Genomic DNA, 19,617 nt, shown 5'->3' on the forward strand with positions numbered 1-19,617 from the left:
CCCCAGAGTCGGTCATGACTGGACCTAATGGTCAGGGGTCCCTTTACCTTTAAAGAATACCAGCATCGTCTGCTTGTGAGATTTCTCTTTGAGGAAGAGTAGCAGGCCAAGACCTTTGGCATGTTGTGTCTCTTTTAACAGCCATACCGCTATTGTACCCATCTGTGACTGTATACACCTAGCGCTTTTAAAAATATAATGTTGTTTGAGTTGTGCTTTATTTCCCTGCTTTGTGTATGACACACCCTCCTGTTTGTGATGCTATGGAGACTGTCAGGTGAGTGAGACAAGGGAACCTTTATACAGCGAATTTGATATTCATTACCCTCATAACCTTTGTCTTTAGTTAGCAGGAAGGCTTTGCGATATCAAAAGCAAACAAGGAGCCTGAGATACGAGAAGAGCAAAGCCTTAGGTAAACTTGGTAGTTAAATGTGAAAAGTAATCCGATTAAACTTTCCCTGTCGTTCTTCTTTGGGGGCGGGTAGGGAACACACCATGTCTTGCTGTGTTGTGTCATGTGCCCAGACCAGAATCAAGAGTAAAAGCCTGTTTAGTTCTGCCTTCTTGTCTTGAAACGGTGCTGGTGCTTGGAAGAACATCATTTGCATCAATATGAAAAACAAGGGCGTGCATATTTTACTGGGATATATATTCCTAGGAAGTCTGGTGCCATTCTCATCCAATTCCAAATGAAGCCGCTAGTGGTCCACTTCTGGGTTTGGGGTTGGGAAGGGAAGAATGTTTCCACACTGTTTGAGCTGGCATCTCAGGAACAGTGGATCTGCTGGGTAAGCCGGCTGATCTGGAGCTGCAGATTGGCTAGCTGAGGAGGGCTCTCATATTAAGATTGCTCAGGAGTAGGTCCACAGGTAGGAATATCTCCAATCCATCTCTGTGATGCCATTTAAGGTAAAGGGACCCCTGACCATTAGGTCCAGTCGTGGCCGACTCTGGGGTTGCGGCGCTCATCTCGCTTTATTGGCCGAGGGAGCCGGCGTACAGCTTCCAGGTCATGTGGCCAGCATGACCAAGCCACTTCTGGCGAACCAGGGCAGCACACGGAAATGCCGTTTACCTTCCCGCTGGAGCGGTACCTATTTATCCACTTGCACTTTGAGGTTCTTTCGAACTGCTAGGTTGGCAGGAGCAGGGACCGAGCAACGGGAGCTCACGCCGTCGCAGGGATTTGAACCGCCGACCTTCTGATCGGCTAGTCCTAGGTTCTGTGGTTTAACCCACAGTGCCACCCGCGTCTCTATGATGCCATTTGGTGGCCTGCAAAAAAGCGGGTGCTTGAGAACTCTACCCCTGCGTCTGGCTTCCTCTGCAAAGTTCTTCTCAGTTTCTCTAGTCTTTCCCTCCCTGCTCCCTCAGTTCCACCAGTTTTACGTTCACAGTACAGTCATACCTTGGAAGTTGAGCAGAATCCGTTTCGGAAGTCCGTTCGGCTTCCAAAACATTCGGAAACCAAAGCGTGGTCTCTGATTGGCTGTAGGAAGCTCCGGCAGCCATTCGGAAGCCGTGGGAGCCCCCCAAAATAGTTCACAAACCAGAACGATCCGTTCCGGGCTTGCGGCGTTTGGGAGCTAAAACATTCGAGAACTAAGCTGTTAGAAAACCAAGGTATGACTGTACTTTAGAAATCTTTCTTAAAAATCACCAGTGCTTTGCTGAGGTATATAAACTACTTGGGAAAGGTTCTAGCCCAGCAGTGAGCAGGCTCTGTCCAGCAGGTCCCATTAGGCCTGGCAGGATTCCTGTTTTGACCCACAAGGCTTTCTCCCCCAAACACCACCCTTTTCACTTCCCGCATTCCAAGTGTGGGGCGGGTGAAGACATGGCTATAGAACAACGATCAGGAACTACGCTGCTGTTACTCAACCTCCTTACGTAGAGATCTTAGAGACCTCAGAACCAGGTCTCACGAGTAGATCTGAAAACCAGTAGCTCAAACTTGTGATTTGAGACTGAGCCAGCCAGTCTGCAACCAACTGAAGGTTTGTAATACAGTACATGATGATTATTATTATTCCTGTTATTTATTTATTTATTTATTTATTTGTACCCCGCCCATCTGGCTGGGTTTCCCCAGCCACTCTGGGCTGCTTCCACAAAGACCAAAAATACACTAAGACGTCACACATTAAAAACTTCCCTGAACAGGGCAGCATGAGTGGGAGCAGTGAACATTCCCCTCTTTGCGAACATATCTCTGGAGAGCAGCAGCAGCAGCAGAACATTCCAGGAGGATATGTGATAATCTTCTAGGTAAAGAAAGATCCCCATTTTATGAACTCCCACATTATTGGATCTTCAATAAGATGCTTTCCTATAGAGAAAGAGGACTGGCTCTCCCCCCCGCCCCGCCGCCTTTAAAAGATGAACTGGTGGTTGTCTCCAGTGGGTGACAAGGTTGGGCATTTAGCTGGGCCCCAAGGTCTTCATGAAGAACACCACCAATCTTGCTCCACACAACACCTGAGAACATCATGTTGTTATTATTATGATTATTTTACTATCAGGCTGCCTGTCACTATGCTTTTTACTATGTTTTTATCATTGATTTTTTGGAATGTGTTTCTAATGTACATCGCCCTGAGATCTTTTGATAAAGGGCAGTACATAAATTGAAACAACAACAGCATGATTTTAGGGTTTTTTACTAGAAATGGGCAGCTGTATGAATGATGCACACCAGCACCGTTCCTTGGCCATATCACTGCACATCTAAACATTCTGCAAAACAGAGAAACAAAACTAGAAAAAAGATAGCCAATTAAAAATAATAATCCCATTTTGACACTGATGAAAAGCTTCCAGTCTCGTTATATTGAAAGCAACTGTATTCTGCCTCCAGTTTCAGTGAATGCCTGAAATAAATGTTCTAAAAAGTTGGGGGGTGGGGGTTGTTGTAGCATAAGATCAGCGAATTTATAGAAAGTACAAATAGTGATCTGATCCTATACTTCTTTCCTGGAGATTCAGGTAATAGGTGGTAGTGTGGGACTGTTTTAGCTTGCAGAAAGCGCTGGGGGAGAGAATTACAAAGCAGAGAAAACAGGGTTGTTTTTTTACATAGAAGGAGAGGTCTGCCCCCTCCTCCTCATCCAGATATTTGGGCTTATATTCATGCAATCCAGGTGGTCTCGGTTTAACTTCCAGGGCAAGACATTCTAAGCTTGGTGGTTAGTTATTTTCTGAAGTAAGGAAGGGGGCAACAGGGGGCAACTGATAAATGTTAGTATAAGTCCCCGACAGAGTGCCTGGAGTTCCGCTTTGAGCCAATGTTCTGTGAACCGTTTAGACCACTGGAGGAAATCTGGATAAATGAGTACAATGCCCCTGGGTACCCTTCCTAAGATCAACAAGTTCCTAGGAAGCGTGCCACGGGCTGGCTCTCCATAAACAGATTTCTGTTCGATCTCCTTTTGAATACCAAGTAGTGTTGAAAATGTGAAGCCTCTCAAACATACAATTTGCCTCCTTTTCAAAGCTTTACTCACCGACGGCTCCTAGTCCTGCTGTGTTCAGAACGCAATTTCCAGTTGGCATCAGAAACCATGGGTTTCTTTTGAGGCGGCAACAGCTGGCAGTAGCAAGTACTGTAACTGGTTACCCTTTGGAAAAATCCACAGCCCCAAGTGTGTTAAACAACTAAGACAAACTTTGTCCTTTCATTTTAAATTTTCATAGTAGATTTCCTCACAAAATATTGGAGGGAGGAGAAGTTTGGTCATTTGCTCTTATCTTATTCTTAACTTAAGTGTAGATGACACATGATAGAGTTGCCATACTGCAGCCGCAAGCAGTGTCCAGGTGGAGACTGGCAAAATGTCTGGGGAAATCGTCGGCATTGTTGTTTTTGCCGATTTCCCTCAGAAATAGCTTTAAAATGTCAAATTTCTTTACAATTTTGTACCCAAAAAAAGCTCAAAAACTTTGGGCCAAAATAAAAAAAGCTCAACAGCTTTGCCCCCCTAAAAAAAAAAAAACCAACTCCACAAATTTTCTGTCCAGATTTTCACCTTTTTGAAATATGACAGCCCTACACCAACCATCTATTTTTCAGCTTTTGGACTGCTAGAGCAAAGGTGATGGGAAATTGTTGTGATTGAGCCTATTTTTCCTTCTGGGGAGAAAGGGGTTCTGCTGTGTGTTGTCCACTGTCTTATTAGCCATTTCTTCACGTTAGGCATTTTGTTCTGCCAATGTGGCACAGGATTAGTATTTAGTATTGCAGCTTGCAGACGGAACAATACAGTGGTGATAGTGTTGCTATTCCACTTCAGCAGGTCTAGGCTGAGTCTCTTCATTGGCAATCTCCATTCTTGAAGGAAAGAAGACAGTACTGCCATAACTTGGAGTTTGAAAATACTGTCTCAATTTGCATAGTAATAAAAGGTTGTGACAATCTGATGGATGTAGTTAGCACTCTGTGCCTCAGCTAACATACAAAGCAGAAGTCTTGGTACATGCTGTACTTTCAGACAAGAAAACTTCTGCGGGAAGCAAGCAGAGCTATTAGGATGGAGGTAAAAGTTGTTCTGAGTCCTCCTCTCCCCCCCCCCCCGCCTTTCGTCTTTGCCTCAAGCAAAGTTTGTTTTTAAGCAGACTGTCCAACTGTGCATTTTATTTCTGAGCCTCATATGTCTTGAAAAAACACTGATTTAAATGTTTTCAATATTTCTGGCAAATGATTACTAGCGTGGTATTGTTGCCGTTGGCAGATTTGCACTTTAATCTTGCAAAGTGCTAGGGAGTTGAGAGGGAAACAAAAAATTGGGAAGACCCTGTAGCTAGTTTGCGTACTTGAATCTCAAGAGAATTAGAATGGAGCTTTGCTGTTCTCCCACAGACCCTGTAATAGTTAGTGTGCTCCTAGATCACAGCCTTGTGCATATTGGTGTGCCGGGAGGATGGGGTTTGTTGTTGTTGTTTAGTCGTTTAGTCGTGTCCGACTCTTCGTGACCCCCTGGACCAGAGCACGCCAGGCACTCCTGTCTTCCACTGCCTCCCGCAGTTTGGTCAAACTCATGCTGGTAGCTTCGAGAACACTGTCCAACCATCTCGTCCTCTGTCGTCCCCTTCTCCTTGTGCCCTCCATCTTTCCAAACATCAGGGTCTTTTCCAGGAAGTCTTCTCTTCTCATGAGGTGGCCAAAGTATTAGAGCCTCAGCTTCACGATCTGTCCTTCCAGTGAGCACTCAGGGCTGATTTCCTGATGGGGTTTAGTTGCATTGAAAGGGAAAGCAGTGATGAAAGGGGAAAGGAGGACTGGAGAATCGTGTCCCTTCTAGTACACTGAACAGATAGCACAATTAAAATGAAGCGTTTGAATGGTGAGGAGGAGGCTGTAGAGTTGTCTTTGCTAAATTGTCCTGGGCCAGCCCGGTAGAAATAGTCATTTTGCACAGAGATGCCCTACTAATGCCCAAGTGGGGAAATCTCAATAAAACGGCTTTTGGTATTAGTCTCTTTCTGGTGATACTGAAGAGTGTGGGTTGAGATAAAGGTGGGTCCGCATATGGTGGCTACAGCAAAGTTGTTCATTGGTTGCATTTGCGGAGGGAGCAGCCAAGGCAGTATCTTAGCATTGTTAGAAAAAGCAATGTTGCTAAAGTTAAATATGTGTGCCTGTCTTTATGGAGAGCATTGGCAGAAATAGGGACCATAGTGTTGGACTCTTCCATTGAACAATATTTTTTTAGGTTTTAGCTTGTTTTGCTGTTAAACCTTAAATCTTGTTACAGAGATGCTATTTCACAAGTGAACTATATTTCAGTGGCATGGGAAATGGTCAAACTTTATTGAATAATACGATTTGTTAAGTATTGTCTGCCAATCCAAAAGGACAGGGTTTTTGAGGATGAGAGGAAGTGATGTGTGAAAAAGGTCGTGATTAAAGGTGTGTTGGATTAGGGGTAGCAGGCTATTACCCTGAATTAGTAATGATTGGTAGTTAACAAGAGTTGGATTCTGCCATCTCTTGGCTATGGGGCCAGCCCACCCATGAGGCGATGGGAGGTGACTGTCTCAGGTGGCAGAATCCACGGAAGCAGTAGATACTGATGCAGATCTTTATTCAGGCCCACCCAAGAGGCAAGATGAGGCAGCCGATGAGGATCCACAGAAGGAGCAAATCCTGATTCTGATCTTTCTTTCCCACTTCTTCCTGATGTAGCTCTTCACTCACCTTTCCTTCCCTGGCAGAAGAAGGTGGCACCATTTTGTGGTTTGCCTCAGGGGCCAAGATGTTTTGAGCCAGCCCTGCTTGACCACACACATTTGCTCAGTTCGGTTATTCTGGTTTCACAGTGAATTCAGTGAGGAAGGCACTCAGTAACCGAACAGGGTTAAAAACAGACAAAAAAGGTGAACATTATATTAACATATTATAATATTTGCTGATGAATTTCAGCCATCATGGGAAACTGCTCAGTATTGAACAGTAATAAACCGGTTGAAAACAGAATTCTAGCAGTATTATTATTATTATATTTTTTAAAAATCCCAACATAATAAACCATGAATGGCTACAGCACTTCCCAGTCCTAAAATCTACTACATTGCAAGTTTTTCTGAGATTAGGCAGCAGAAAGGCAACTGTGATCCAGACGTGAACTGAACTCAACTTGATATTATCGGTTTACTGGAAACAAAACAAAATTGTCATATTTGGATGGATTTCTTCTGCACCACTCTCTCTTTTAGCATTACGTTGATAATTCAAGGGTTATGTTCCGGGTCTTTGTGTTCCAATAACTTCCAGCACACTCTTATAACGCATGCTCGTCTTCACCAAAAGATTAGAGCGTGGAGCTCTGATTGCTTTGTTAAGAATAAAGTTTTCTCTCTTTGTTTATACAAAAATAACCAGTGCCTCACTTGACATTGGAAAGCAAATGTTTTCACTCAGTATTACAAAAGTTGGCCAACAGCACAACCATCTTCTAGATCAGGCATCCCCAAACTCAGCCCTCCAGATGTTTTGGTACTGCAACTCCCATCCTCCCTGACAACTGGTCCTGTGAGCTAGGAATGGTGGGAGCTGTAGTCCCAAAACATCTGGAGTGCCGAGTTTGGTGCCTGCTCTAGATGTACTAAGTCCCTTTGTGACGATACAGCGACGTACGGCAACTACACAGCTAACCATATTGTTCGCATTGAGACTGCATATGAACTCTTGCAGGGCATTTGTCATATGGGCATTTCACTGTGCAGTTTCTCGGGTGAAAAGCCAATGCTGGGTAGAAAAGAGAGATGTGGTGGTGGGGAGATGGGTATACTACAACAAATCCAGAACGCGGCAGCAAGACTAGTGACTGGGAGCGGCCGCTGAGACCACATAACAGCCCTCTTCAAAGACCTACATTGGCACCCAGTACGTTTCCGAGCACAATTCAAACCGCCGGTGCTGACCTTTAAAGTTCTGAACGGCCTCGGCCAAGTATACCTGAAGGAGCATCTCCACTCCCATCATTCAGCCTGAGGTCCAGCTTCGAGGTCCTTCTGGCAGTTCCCTCGCTGCGAGAAGTGAGGGAACCAGTCAGAGGGCCTTCTCGGTAGTGTTGCCCGCCCTGTGGAACTCCCTCCCACCAGATGTCAAAGACATAAACAATTATCTGACGTGTAGAAGACATCTGAAGGCAGCCCTGTTTAGAGAAGTTTTGAATGACTGATGTTTTAATGTATTTTTAATCTTTTGTTGGAAGCCGCCCAGAGTGGCTGGGGAAACCCAGCCAGATGGGAAGGGTATAATTAATAAATTATTATTATTATTATTATTATTATTATTATTATTATTATTATTATTACAGTGGTACCTGTTTAAGAACAGTCTGCTTTAAGAATGATTTGGTTTACAAACTCTGCAAAACCAGAAATAGTGTCTCAGTTTGAGAACTTTACCTTGGTCTAAGAATGGAATCCGAACGGTGGAAGGCCACCAGCGGCAAGAGGCCTCATTAGGGAAAGCGTGCCTCAGTTTAAGAATGGTTTTGGTTTAAGAACGGTCTTCTGGAACGGATTAGGTTCATAAACCGAGGCACCACTGTATACTAATCCGCATCCTAGCCACTGTTCTAGGTTTGGAAAAGGTTGGCTTCAGCAAAGGAATAGAGGGACACGGGTGGCGCTGTGTGTTAAACCACAGAGCCTAGGACTTGCCAATCAGAAGATTGGCGGTTCGAGTCCCCGCGACGGGGTGAGCTCCCGTTGCTTGGTCCCTGCTCCTGCCAACTTAGCAGTTTGAAAGCACGTCAAGGTGCAAATAGAAGGTAAACGGTGTTTCCGTGCGCTGCTCTGGTTCGCCAGAAGCGGCTTAGACATGCTGGCCACATGACCCGGAAGCTGTACACCGGCTCCCTCGGCCAATAAAGCGAGATGAGCGCCACAACCCCAGAGTCGGCCACAACTGGACCTAATGGTCAGGGGTCCCTTTAGCTTTATATTTGCACTACACTGACTTCCCCATCACATTCCCCCTCCCCACCTTTGTAAGATGCAGCAGTTCCAATGAGGGAAGTTCAGGTAAGGGCCTCTACCTCTCCATGCTGCAAGGATGAATCACAGAAAGCTTTGGGCTCATGCATTGCCCTTTCCTCATTCGGCATGGCTGCAGGGAGGAGTTCAAAAACATTCTTGTCCATATTTAGACCGGCTGCAGCTTGTCATGTCATCTAGACCTGATTAGTCTTAACTATGGTTTGGGGAAACCAGCCAACCTCAAACCATAATGTATGGAATTGGGTTGCTTTCACTAACCATAGTTAAAATTAGCCACAGTTTAGGGTTCAGATGTCATACTAATCTCTAGTTAATTTAAAACAGGTGGAGCTTCTGCTCTCCGCCTTGCAACTATGCCAGCGAAGGAAAGGGAGAAAGGGCACTTTCTCCTTGAAACGAAATGACTGCATGCAAAACAGGCCTGTAATTCTCTTTAACAGAATGCACCTTTGCTAATCTCATGGACACACGTTAGCATGAAGCTCTGCACCTTTCTAAGGAAGGAAGAAATTGGTCCTGGATTTTTGACATTAGAAAAGAAGTTTTAGTGGTTGGGGAAAATCAGCCAATACATGCATTGGAACTGATGGTTTTAACTAGCTGTGTTGGAAAGCGAATTTCGCTCTGAAAGTAGGACGGTTGTAGCTGGAATGACAATTAATGCCGTGTGGGCAAAATCCCTGCTGGAAGCCGGTATCTGAATAGAACAAGAACTCTGGCTCTTTCTACCGGTTCTCCCCTCCTCTTTCGTGATTTGGCCCTATGTTGGCTGTTGAGTGTGGTGGCTTCCATTTTTAATTAGCCAGCTGGGCAAAATTTAGTTCATTGTGCCCCTTCAGTTAATTATCGTGAAACTGTTCTCTCCCTCCCCCCCCCCACCTCCCGTTATAGAGCAGCCTGGGATTTGGCAATCCGGGGTCCAGCATTTTGCTTTTGAGGTATTATTGGGTGCCAGCTGTCTGCCTTAACTGAAGATTTGATCTAAGAGAAGTTTAATCTAAAAAGGGGCAGGGAAGCCCGGAGGAACAGAGAACGTAGACCTGCAGAATCTGCAAAACTTCATTCTTGAAAAACTAGGTGGGCAAACCGCCCCAGAAGGAGCACAAAGTTTCCCCCCACAAAGGCAATAGGAAAGTCTTAAGTGTCTTAATCAGACTAATTTAGAATTGTGCCCTTGCTAAGAGCTTTAAAGGCAGGACATTAAAGGCTGTAGACAACAAATGTAAGAATTAGGAACAAGGTAGACATCGTGCTTTTCAAGAACCTGTCACACAGAAGCAGGCAAAGAGTACCGTGTTTTTTGCTCTGTAAGACTCACTTTTTCCCTCCTAAAAAGTAAGGGGGAATGTGTGTGCGTCTTATGGAGTGAATGCAGGCTGCGCAGCTATCCCAGAAGCCAGAACAGGAAGAGGGATCGCTGCTTTCGCTGCGCAGCAATCCTTCTTGCTGTTCTGGCTTCTGGAATTCAGAATATTTTTTTCTTGTTTTCCTCCTCCAAAAACTGGGTACGTCTTATGGTCTGTTGCGTCTTATAGCGCGAAAAATACGGTAATTCTCTGCCGCCCCAGAAGGTAGGACCAGCTAGAGATCCTTAAGACTTAAAGTAACATTTAAGTAAGTTTTCGGAAGAATTTATAGCTGCCAGAGGCAGCACAAGCGTTCTCCTAGGCCACCTCCCTCAGAATGCCTTGCTCTGAGGAAGGGAGTCATCCCACCGAAGGAAGCAGAGAGGAGAGATGGAGGTGGATTGACTCCTAGCGTCAGCAGAGCAAAACTTGTGAAAAGTAAGCAGGGAGGAGAGGAAGAAGAAGAAGAATTTGGATTTGATATCCCGCTTTATCACTACCCGAAGGAGTCTCAAAGCGGCTAACATTCTCCTTTCCCCTCCTTCCCCACAACAAACACTCTGTGAGGTGAGTGGGGCTGAGAGACTTCAGAGAAGTGTGACTGGCCCAAGGTCACCAAGCAGCTGCAGGTGGAGGAGCGGAGACACGAACCCGGTTCACCAGATTACGAGTCCACCGCTCTTAACCACTACACCACACTGGCCACCCATTTTGGAGATCACCATGGCTTGCACTGGTCTTGCGACAGCGCTGGGTCCGTGATAAATGGTGATGGAGTGGTAAAAATGTCGGACAGCCATTGTGTCAGGTGTCTGGGTGAGCCGCAGACGATCCGCAGGTGCCCAATTTGCCGGCCGTTAGCAAAGAAAGCCAGGAGTGAGTTTGTGCCTCCTTTGTGGGCAACCATGTCTGGAAGCTCTTGCAATGGGTAAAACACCCTCCTCCACAGGGAGCACCTAAAATAAAAGGAAAATAGATAAACTTCTGTTGGGCCTTAAAAGCTAACCATGTGTTGTGGTGTGAGTTATTATAAATTAGAACTGAGGCGGATGAAAACAAGGTTTCTATGTGCGTGTTTTAAATCAATCAGTTATAGTAAGCATCTATCCTTTTTAAAAAAAATAGCATGGTGTTAATGGAAATATGAATTTAATTTAAAGCAAGCACATTAAAACTTACACTTATAAAAATGATCTATCACTTTTAATTGGGCATGGAGTTGAAGGCTACTTTTTCTACATAGACAATGAGAGAGAATCTGAGGTTAAGCTTTAGAAATGATACAGCATATTGTGAATTGTATTTATAATTCTGGGCTTCTTATTGAACTCATGGACTAGCAAGGCAAGGCATTGCAGGAAATAGAATCTCAGGGTGTTGTCCTATATTTTATTGGGGTTATCCACTGAGCCCCTATGGGTTGTGAGCCTGTTTTAAGCCTTTCAGTTACCCGAGATCTACAATGTGTTTACTTTTCAAAATATGCATGATTCATAATTCACAGCCAAACAGCAGAGGCGTTGACTTTTGACTTCATTTTTTACCCAGTGATTTCCACCTTGCTTCTAGGAAATTGTGAATGCTTGTTATAACATGATCCTATGAATGTTTAATCTGATTTGGGTCCCGCGTTGTTCAATATGATTTTTTGGAAGTAGCTGTGTGCTGGATTGGAGCCCTACCCTTCAAATAAATTATCTTGTATGGATACAGAGTCAAATAAAAATCTATATCTAAGCAGGCATAATTCTGAGGTTTTGCATTATGCTCCTAGATTGCACAAAGGCGCTATTTAATTGCAAACCAGCATGTGTCCCACTTAATATGCAAGCTTGTTCAGGAAACACATGGATTACAGAATGGGAAGCTTGATTGAAATCAGTCAATCCCAACTAGAGCTCACTTAGTGCAGACACAGACAGTGAATTGTTCAGACCATATCTACTCATGGGAAGGAGGGGTAGAAGAGAACAACTGTAGCTAATTTGACTGAGACCATGGTTTCATCTAGCCTAAGATGGTCTCCTCTGGCTGCTAACAATTCTCCAGGTCTCAGGTCTTTCCCAGCCCTGCAACCTGAGAGCTTCTCAGCTGGAGATGCCACGGAGTGCATATGCTCTATCATTGAGACATGGACTCTAATTTAATGGAACAAATGAAAAACCGAAGCTAGTTCCCAAGCCAGTGAACATCACCTCTTACATGAAAGCTTCATTCTGGCATTGTGATTCTATCTTGTAGAAAGTATGTCCAAGGCGCTGCCTGTTTCTTGCAATCTATAATCCCGACATATGGCAGCCCTGAAGAAAGCTCATTTCACAGCCACACAGCAAGGGAACAGTCTTTCATTGCCTTTGGTTCAGCGACTGTCGTGTGTATAAACAGAGTGGTACGGGGTCTCAAGCTTGCTTGGCAGCTAGACAACCTATCACAAAGTGCTCTTCAGTTCTACAGTTTCCTAAAAATGAGAGGAAAGGCAGTCTCTGTGTGCCTAGAGGCATCAACATATTTAATTGATGTATTCCACAAATCAGCTCTGGAATGGAAAAGATTCTTGGCAGAGAAGGCAAGAAATATATGCAGGAAAACGAGAGGGTGCGAGATGCAGATGAAATAGGAAATCTGCTAGACGGAAGGAAGCACATAGAAGAAACGCTGTTGCCTGTGAAAGGGTGGAGAAGCAGGAGATAAAGGAGAAGTGGCTGGTGGTGTCAGGAGCCAGAGGGCAGATGAGTTAGTAGATGAAGGCATGGGAAGGAGAGGAGAGATGGGTGACCCAGGACCAGAGGAGAGGAAGCTTGTGGCTCATGAAAAGCAAGGGCGAACAAACAAGAGAGACTCTCTTACAGGTCTAAACCACTGAACCTCTTGGGCTTGCTGATCAGAAGGTCGGTGGTTCCAATCCCTGCAAAGGGGTAAGCTCCTGTTGCTCTGTCCCTGCTCCTACCTACCTAGCAGTTTGAAAGCACACCAGTGCAAGGAGATAAATAGGTACCACTGTGGAGGAAAGGTAAATGGTGTTTCCATGCTCTCCAATTTCCATCACGGTATTCCATTGCTCCAGAAGCGATTTAGTCCTGCTGGCCACATGACCCAGAAAGTGGTCTGTGGACAAACGCCGGCTCCCTTGGCCTGAAAGCGAAATGAGCGCCACAAACCCATAGTTGCCTTTGACTGGACTTAACTGTCCAGGGGTCCTTTACCTTTACCTTTTTACCTAGAATATGGTTATGATCATGTTTAGATATTCTGAGTAAACAAGACTTGTATGGCATCTTTTCCGCTTTCTTTCCTTGCAGATTATTTAAGGACCGATACAACATTCCTTGAAGAACTGGTGGTTGGCAGTGGCGAGAACATCGAACTCCTATGTAACTCTCCAGTCTCTTCTATGTCTGTCTTCTGGTATAAAGATGGCATTGGGATTTCACCTACTAACCGAACTCATCTTGTCCAGAAGTTGTTAAGGATTATCAATGTATCTTACGATGACTCTGGCCTGTACAGCTGTAAGCCAAGGCACTCCACTGAAATGCTCAGGAACTTCACAGTACGAGTGACAGGTGAGTTCAGTGAAGTCCCTCCCCCTGTTTTCTCTCTGCTTTTCTGCAGATCACCTGGATCCATGTTTACATCCCCAAATCAAAAGTGCATTTGAAAGAGTTTTGCATCTGGTTCTAATCTGATCTGAAAATCAAATTGCTTTGACCATTGTTGTTTGACCAATGTTGTTTCCTTCGCATTATCCAACAAAGTTTGTGATACTGTTCAGTCTGCCTAGATTGCAGCTTCCTGATTTGAAAAGTGTTAGGTTAACAAAGAAGCTAAAGACTGCTAACTCAGGTTCTGGAATGCTCTTTGTGGAATAATAGGAGGACCCTAGGTGCTTGGACGCGGGTGGCGCTGTGGGTTAAACCACAGAGCCTAGGACTTGCTGATCAGAAGGTTGGCGGTTCGAATTCCCATGATGGGGTGAGCTCCCGTTGCTCGGTCCCTGCTCCTGCCAACTTAGCAGTTTGAAAGCACACCAGTGCAAGTAGATAAATAGGTCCCGCTCCAGCGGGAAGGTAAACAGCGTTTCCATGCACTGCTCTGGTTCGCCAGAAGCGGCTTAGTCATGCTGGCCACATGACCCGGAAGCTGTACGCCAGCTCCCTCGGCCAATAAAGCGAGATGAGCGCCGCAACCCCAGAGTCTGCCATGACTGAACCTAATGGTCAAGGGTCCCTTTACCTTTACCTTAGGTGCTTGGACATGGATGTGAATGATTTTTCCACTATTGTAGTTTGTCTGCCTTTGGTCTCATCTGTGGTCCCTAGAAGCTGTGCATGCACCAGCTGCCACTTCTTGGGAACGGCTTTGAATGGCCAGCTAAACTGGGCAAGGGTACCCTGTGGGTCTCAAACCCTTCCCCTGCATGTGAAGACAGGTTCTGGTGGATTGAGCAGACGAGGCCAGTTTCTACACCTGCTGTAGAGGGGCAGATGGGGCTCGTCAACCAGAGAAGGTAGCCCATCTAGGAGAAGGAAAGCTCTGGTCCAAACCTGCCTTGTGGGATATATTTGGGAGAAGAAGAAGGCTAAGGAGTGAACCCTACACCAGTAAGGAGTGGGGTCCCTAAGACTGTTGGATGGTGCCTTGTACACCTCCTTCCGGCAACAGCAAGGCCAAGAGAGGTGTCTTGTTGTAGGGGCAGCCCAAGACCTCCATAAAAATTTGAGCTCCCAGGAGGTCACTTGGGTGCTCCAAACACAGCAGCTTGACTTCATCCCTGGAGACGCACACTCCATTGTCTCTTGACTGTCTCTCTCTTGGTTGTAGGCAGACTGGTCCAGGGGAGGGGGGAGAGAAATGATGGGGTGGAACCCATGGCACTTGCTCAAGAATCCAGACGTGGTACGCAACCCCCAGAGTACATGTGGGATGGGAACGTCGTTTCTGAGTATTCTTGCATTATAGAGGGTGCGTCTCTTTACCAACTTTCGTTTTCGTTTTGATCTTCTCATGATACGCATTTAAGTTCACAGGCCCAATGTAGAACAACCGGGAATGGGAAGAAATTTGATTCAGTTTGCATTTAAAGCCAAATCTATACTTTCTGAAAAAATATGTGGTTCGAAAGAGCCACCCTTCAAAATTAACACCTGAACTTTGTGATGCAGTTGGTCAACCAAACATTGTTTGCAATCATGCATGCATATATATATATATATATATAGGGGGGGGAGTGTGCATAAAAATTAATATGTTGATGAAAATCGACATATTAAAAATTATGTTAAATCTTCTAGGTTTCTGGGGGGTTTCCTGTTGTTGTTCTGTCTCTCACAGCTACAGTAAACCTACTATTAAAATTATGGACTGGTCGTTTCTTCGTCAGAGGGCAAACGGGCAAATTTGACAGGGGATCAAATACTTTCCCCCCACCACACTGGTGGTGTAAGTGAAACTCTTGTTTTAAACACTTGTTTTGCCTCAGCCAGACTTGGGTTGGCTCAGCTAGCCAATAAACCAAGTTACACCAGTTTTATTTATCCCAGCATAAAATACTCTCTGGCTTCCCATATTTGGGATTGCTCTGCCTGTAAATACGTGAGGTGGGCTGTAGGGATGAACACACCAGCCATGCTTTACATCACATTTCCCAACGATCTCCACTTGGGGGGGGGGGCAAACTCTTGAAGTGGAGAGCATTTTCTGTGTTTTAGAACTCTGATTTTCCAGATTCCTGAAAGGTTCAGGGAGCCGACACAGATACATGAGGCTCCCTGCTTCAGGAGTCCATCCTCCAAGTCAAAAGAGGGTCAGCGGAATGACTAGGGAGGTGGAACGGCCACACTCGTCTCTGTCCCCTTCCATGTTTACTCTTTAAGTGTCAGTCTTCAAGGGGGCGAATGGAAAGGCCGAGCAGTTGACACGACTTGCAACACTGGGATGCTAAATTAACACCAGCTAAATTGGGATGCTGCCCTGGTGCAATTGCCTCTGCTTCTGAGCTATCTGTGAATAATAATAATAACAACAACAACAACAACAATTTATTATTTATACCCCGCCCATCTGGCTGAGCTTCCCCAGCCACTCTGGGCGGCTCCCAATCAAGTGTTAAAAATTATACAGCATTAAATATTAAAAACTTCCCTGAACAGGGCTGCCTTCAGATGTCTCATAAAGAAAGGATAGCTGCTTATTTCCTTCACATCTGAAGGGAGGGTGTTCCACAGGGTGGGCGCCACTACCGAGAAGGCCCTCTGTCTGGTTCCCTGTAACCTCACAATGAGGGAACCACCAGAAGGCCCTCAGCGCTGGATCTCAGTGTCTAGGCTGAACGATGGGGGTGGAGACGCTCCTTCAGGTATACAGGACCGAGGCCATTTAGGGCTTTAAAGGTCAGCACCAACACTTTGAATTGTGCTCGGAAACGTACTGGGAGCCAATGCAGATCTCTCAGGACGGGTGTTATGTGGTCCTGGCGGCCACTCTCAGTCACCAGTCTAGCTGCCGCATTCTGGATTAATTGCAGTTTCTGGGTCATCTTCAAAGGTAGCTCCATGTAGAGCTCATTGCAGTAGTCCAAGCAGGAGATAACTAGAGCATACACCACTCTGGCGAGACAGTCCGTGGGCAGGTAGGGTCTCAGCCCTCCGCATCAGATGTGGTGTCGTATTCTTGTGTGAAAGCGCCTAGGCAGGGCCAGCCAAAGGGTGGGAGTCAGCATGCCATCCGACAGGTCTTGTGGCTTCTCGTGACAACACATCCCCATCGCCCTGAAACATGATTGCAGCAGAGTGAGTGTTTCTCGGATAATGAATGACCCAAGGATGAAAATGAAAAATACAGCATGAAACTGAAAAAATGAGAGTTGCCTTTGATAAACAGCAGCAAAGGATGGGCATGCCATGCATGGCTCGAATGTAGGGTGTTGCTTTAGTTGCAGCAGCGCAAAAATTGGCGGCTTTGACTGTGACTCGGTAAGCACAGTTTTTGAAAGGGAAGGTCCTTTGACTTCCAAATGAGTATGTTTCAGATTGAAATGGTAAGTAAGTAAGTAGGAAAAAAATTATTTATATCCCACCCTCCCCAGCCAAGACAGGGCTCATCAAATACATTAAAACACAATCAAATGATTGATTAAAATACAGCTTAAAAATTAGAATCAGGATAAATTTAAACGATTGCCCATGATTTACAACCATAGGGGTTGGAAACCTCAAGTATTCATCAGGGCCAGCTATCCATGTTGGTCCCACAGGAGCCGATAAAAGGGCCAAAGAGTTAACTTACAGGGTCCCATAGGGTCAAACTGGACCCGGACCAAAGGCCGGGCAGAAGAACTCCATCTTGCACACCCTGCAGAAGGATGTCAAGTCCCGCAGGGCCCTGGTTTCCTGCGATAACCTGTTAACGCTTAATAAAAACCAGCTCAGTGGAAGCATATTCTCTTGGTACAGGGGCAGTTTTACACTCCTGGCAAATAGAAGGGGAAGAAATGGAGGCAGTGAGAGATTTTACTTTCTTGGGCTCCATGATCACTGCAGATGGTGACAGCAGCCGCGAAATTAAAAGACGCCTGCTTCTTGGGAGAAAAGCAATGACAAACCTAGACAGCATCTTAAAAAGCAGAGACATCACCTTGCCGACAAAGGTCCATATAGTAAAAGCTATGGTTTTCCCAGTAGTGATGTATGGAAGTGAGAGCTGGACCATAAAGAAGGCTGAACGCCGAAGAATTGATGCTTTTGAATTATGGTGCTGGAGGAGACTCTTGAGAGTCCCATGGACTGCAAGAAGATCAAACCTCTCCATTCTGAAGGAAATCAGCCCTGAGTGCTCACTGGAAGGACAGATCCTGAAGCTGAGACTCCAATACTTTGGCCACCTCATGAGAAGAGAAGACTCCCTGGAAAAGACCCTGATGTTTGGAAAGATGGAAGGCACAAGGAGAAGAGGAGGACAGAGGACGAGATGGTTGGACAGTGTTCTCGAAGCTACCAGCATGAGTTTGACTAAACTGTGGGAGGCAGTGGAGGACAGAAGTGCCTGGCATGCTCTGGTCCATGGGGTCACAAAGAGTCGGACACAACTAAGCAACAACAGTGGAAGCATATTCTCTTGGTACAGGGGCAGTTTTACATTATGCAGTGTAAATGAAAGAGTACTGGGAAAAGACAATATATTGCTGCATGTTATAAATCTTTATTGCCACACCCTCAGCTGGTATGTTGCATTCAGGTTGTGGTTTCCAAAGAAATTTTGAATTTCAAGAACTTCCAAAGAGCAGACGAGAACATTCACAGCAACGTGGAAGAGCAAAAAGGACCTAGAGATATTTTCATGTTACGACAACAGACTGTAAATATAGAGTCCACGTAGCTACACAGGGGCAATAAACATGATCTTGCTTGTTTTTTTTCATTAGCAGTGCCTGGCTCTTGGCAGTGGGGAATTCTAATACGAACATGATTTTGCCAAGCTGATTTCCTCAGCAAAACCACTTTTATACTGGGCATCGACAAGCCGCCGACTTAAAACGAGCTTGGGAGCCTTTCAAAACTGTGAAAACGGAAATGATTAGAATGTGCCAACTGAACTTATTAAAGAGCAATGATTGTTAAAAAAAACAAAAACCCAACAACCTCAAATTGGTTTACAAAATATAGATGGTAAAATCAAGAAAAATTCACAACCCCACTTTAAGGCGTACAAAAGTTAAAAGTTAAAATACTAAAACAGATTAAAATTACCTCAACTTTCTAAGCATCTGGGTAGGCTTGTATATACAAGTACCGTATTTTTTGCTCTATAAGCCTCACTTTTTCCCTCCTAAAAAGTAAGGGGAAATGTGTGTGCGTCTTATGGAGCGAATGCAGGCTGTGCAGCTATCCCAGAAGCCAGAACAGCAAGAGGGATCGCTGCTTTCGCTGCATAGCAATCCCTCTTGCTGTTCTGGCCTCCGAGATTCAGAATATTTTTTTTCTTGCTTTCCTCCTCCAAAAACTAGGTGCGTCTTGTGGTCTGGTGCGTCTTATAGAGCGAAAAATACGGTATGTCTTAAACAGGTACTGAAAAGAGTACAGTGAAGGCCCATGCTTGATCTCAATAGGCAGGCAGTTCCAAAGTTGTAGGTGCGTCCACACTAAACGAGAGAGTTCTTATGAAAGGTTAGCTGTGCGTTGCCCCTGTTTATTTTGGATGAGAGTTGACATGAAAGAGATTTTTTTTTATAAATATCAAAGACGATACGTTTTCATTCTTTTTATTTGATTTTTTCAAAGCAGACTACAAAAACCTCAGTCAATAGGTTCCCTTGTAGTTATGTTATGTGTAGCAGCCACCCAAGCGATCTGGATAAAACGCCATCCTTTCAGTTGTTCCGTTTTTTTTCCCTCATGTGGGTGCTTGTCATTTCACCAGATTTCTTCAGGGACATCTTTGCTCGAACTGTTTATATATAAAGGTTTTCTGACCATCCTCATTTTGTAGAAAAGTGCAAACAAACGGGGACATTGGTTTTTTTTATGGTGGAACTGAGATTTTGGGTGGTTTTCATTAGCGCCTTTCAACAGAAGTGGCTAAGTAGAGTGGAACAACCATCCCAACTTCCCAGCAATTTCGTCACTATTTCTTACTGGTCAGGTGAAGAGGTCTGTCTTAGCTGATCGCAGACTAAATGTGAGCAGCAGTTGATTTGACTCCTAAAAAAGCAATTGCAGTCTTAGGCTGCATAAACAGAAGCTGTGTCCAGATAGCAAGAAATAATAAT

General features: G+C 45.0%; 1 protein-coding gene across 5 annotated transcripts in view; it reads left to right on the forward strand.

The window, feature by feature from the left end:
• The window catches only part of FGFR3 (fibroblast growth factor receptor 3), a 64,060-nt gene that overhangs the window by 12,422 nt on the left and 32,021 nt on the right, over nucleotides 1-19,617 (forward strand). For all 5 annotated transcript variants that reach the window (XM_081864270.1, XM_081864271.1, XM_081864272.1 and 2 more), the window contains exon 3: nucleotides 13,154-13,417. In XM_081864270.1, the coding sequence (XP_081720396.1) occupies nucleotides 13,154-13,417 (264 nt within the window). The remainder of the gene's footprint in view (nucleotides 1-13,153; nucleotides 13,418-19,617) is intronic.

This window comes from Podarcis erhardii (genome assembly GCF_964252035.2).
Source record: "Podarcis erhardii genome assembly, chromosome: 5".
In the NCBI taxonomy this organism is placed as follows: Eukaryota; Metazoa; Chordata; class Lepidosauria; order Squamata; family Lacertidae; genus Podarcis; species Podarcis erhardii.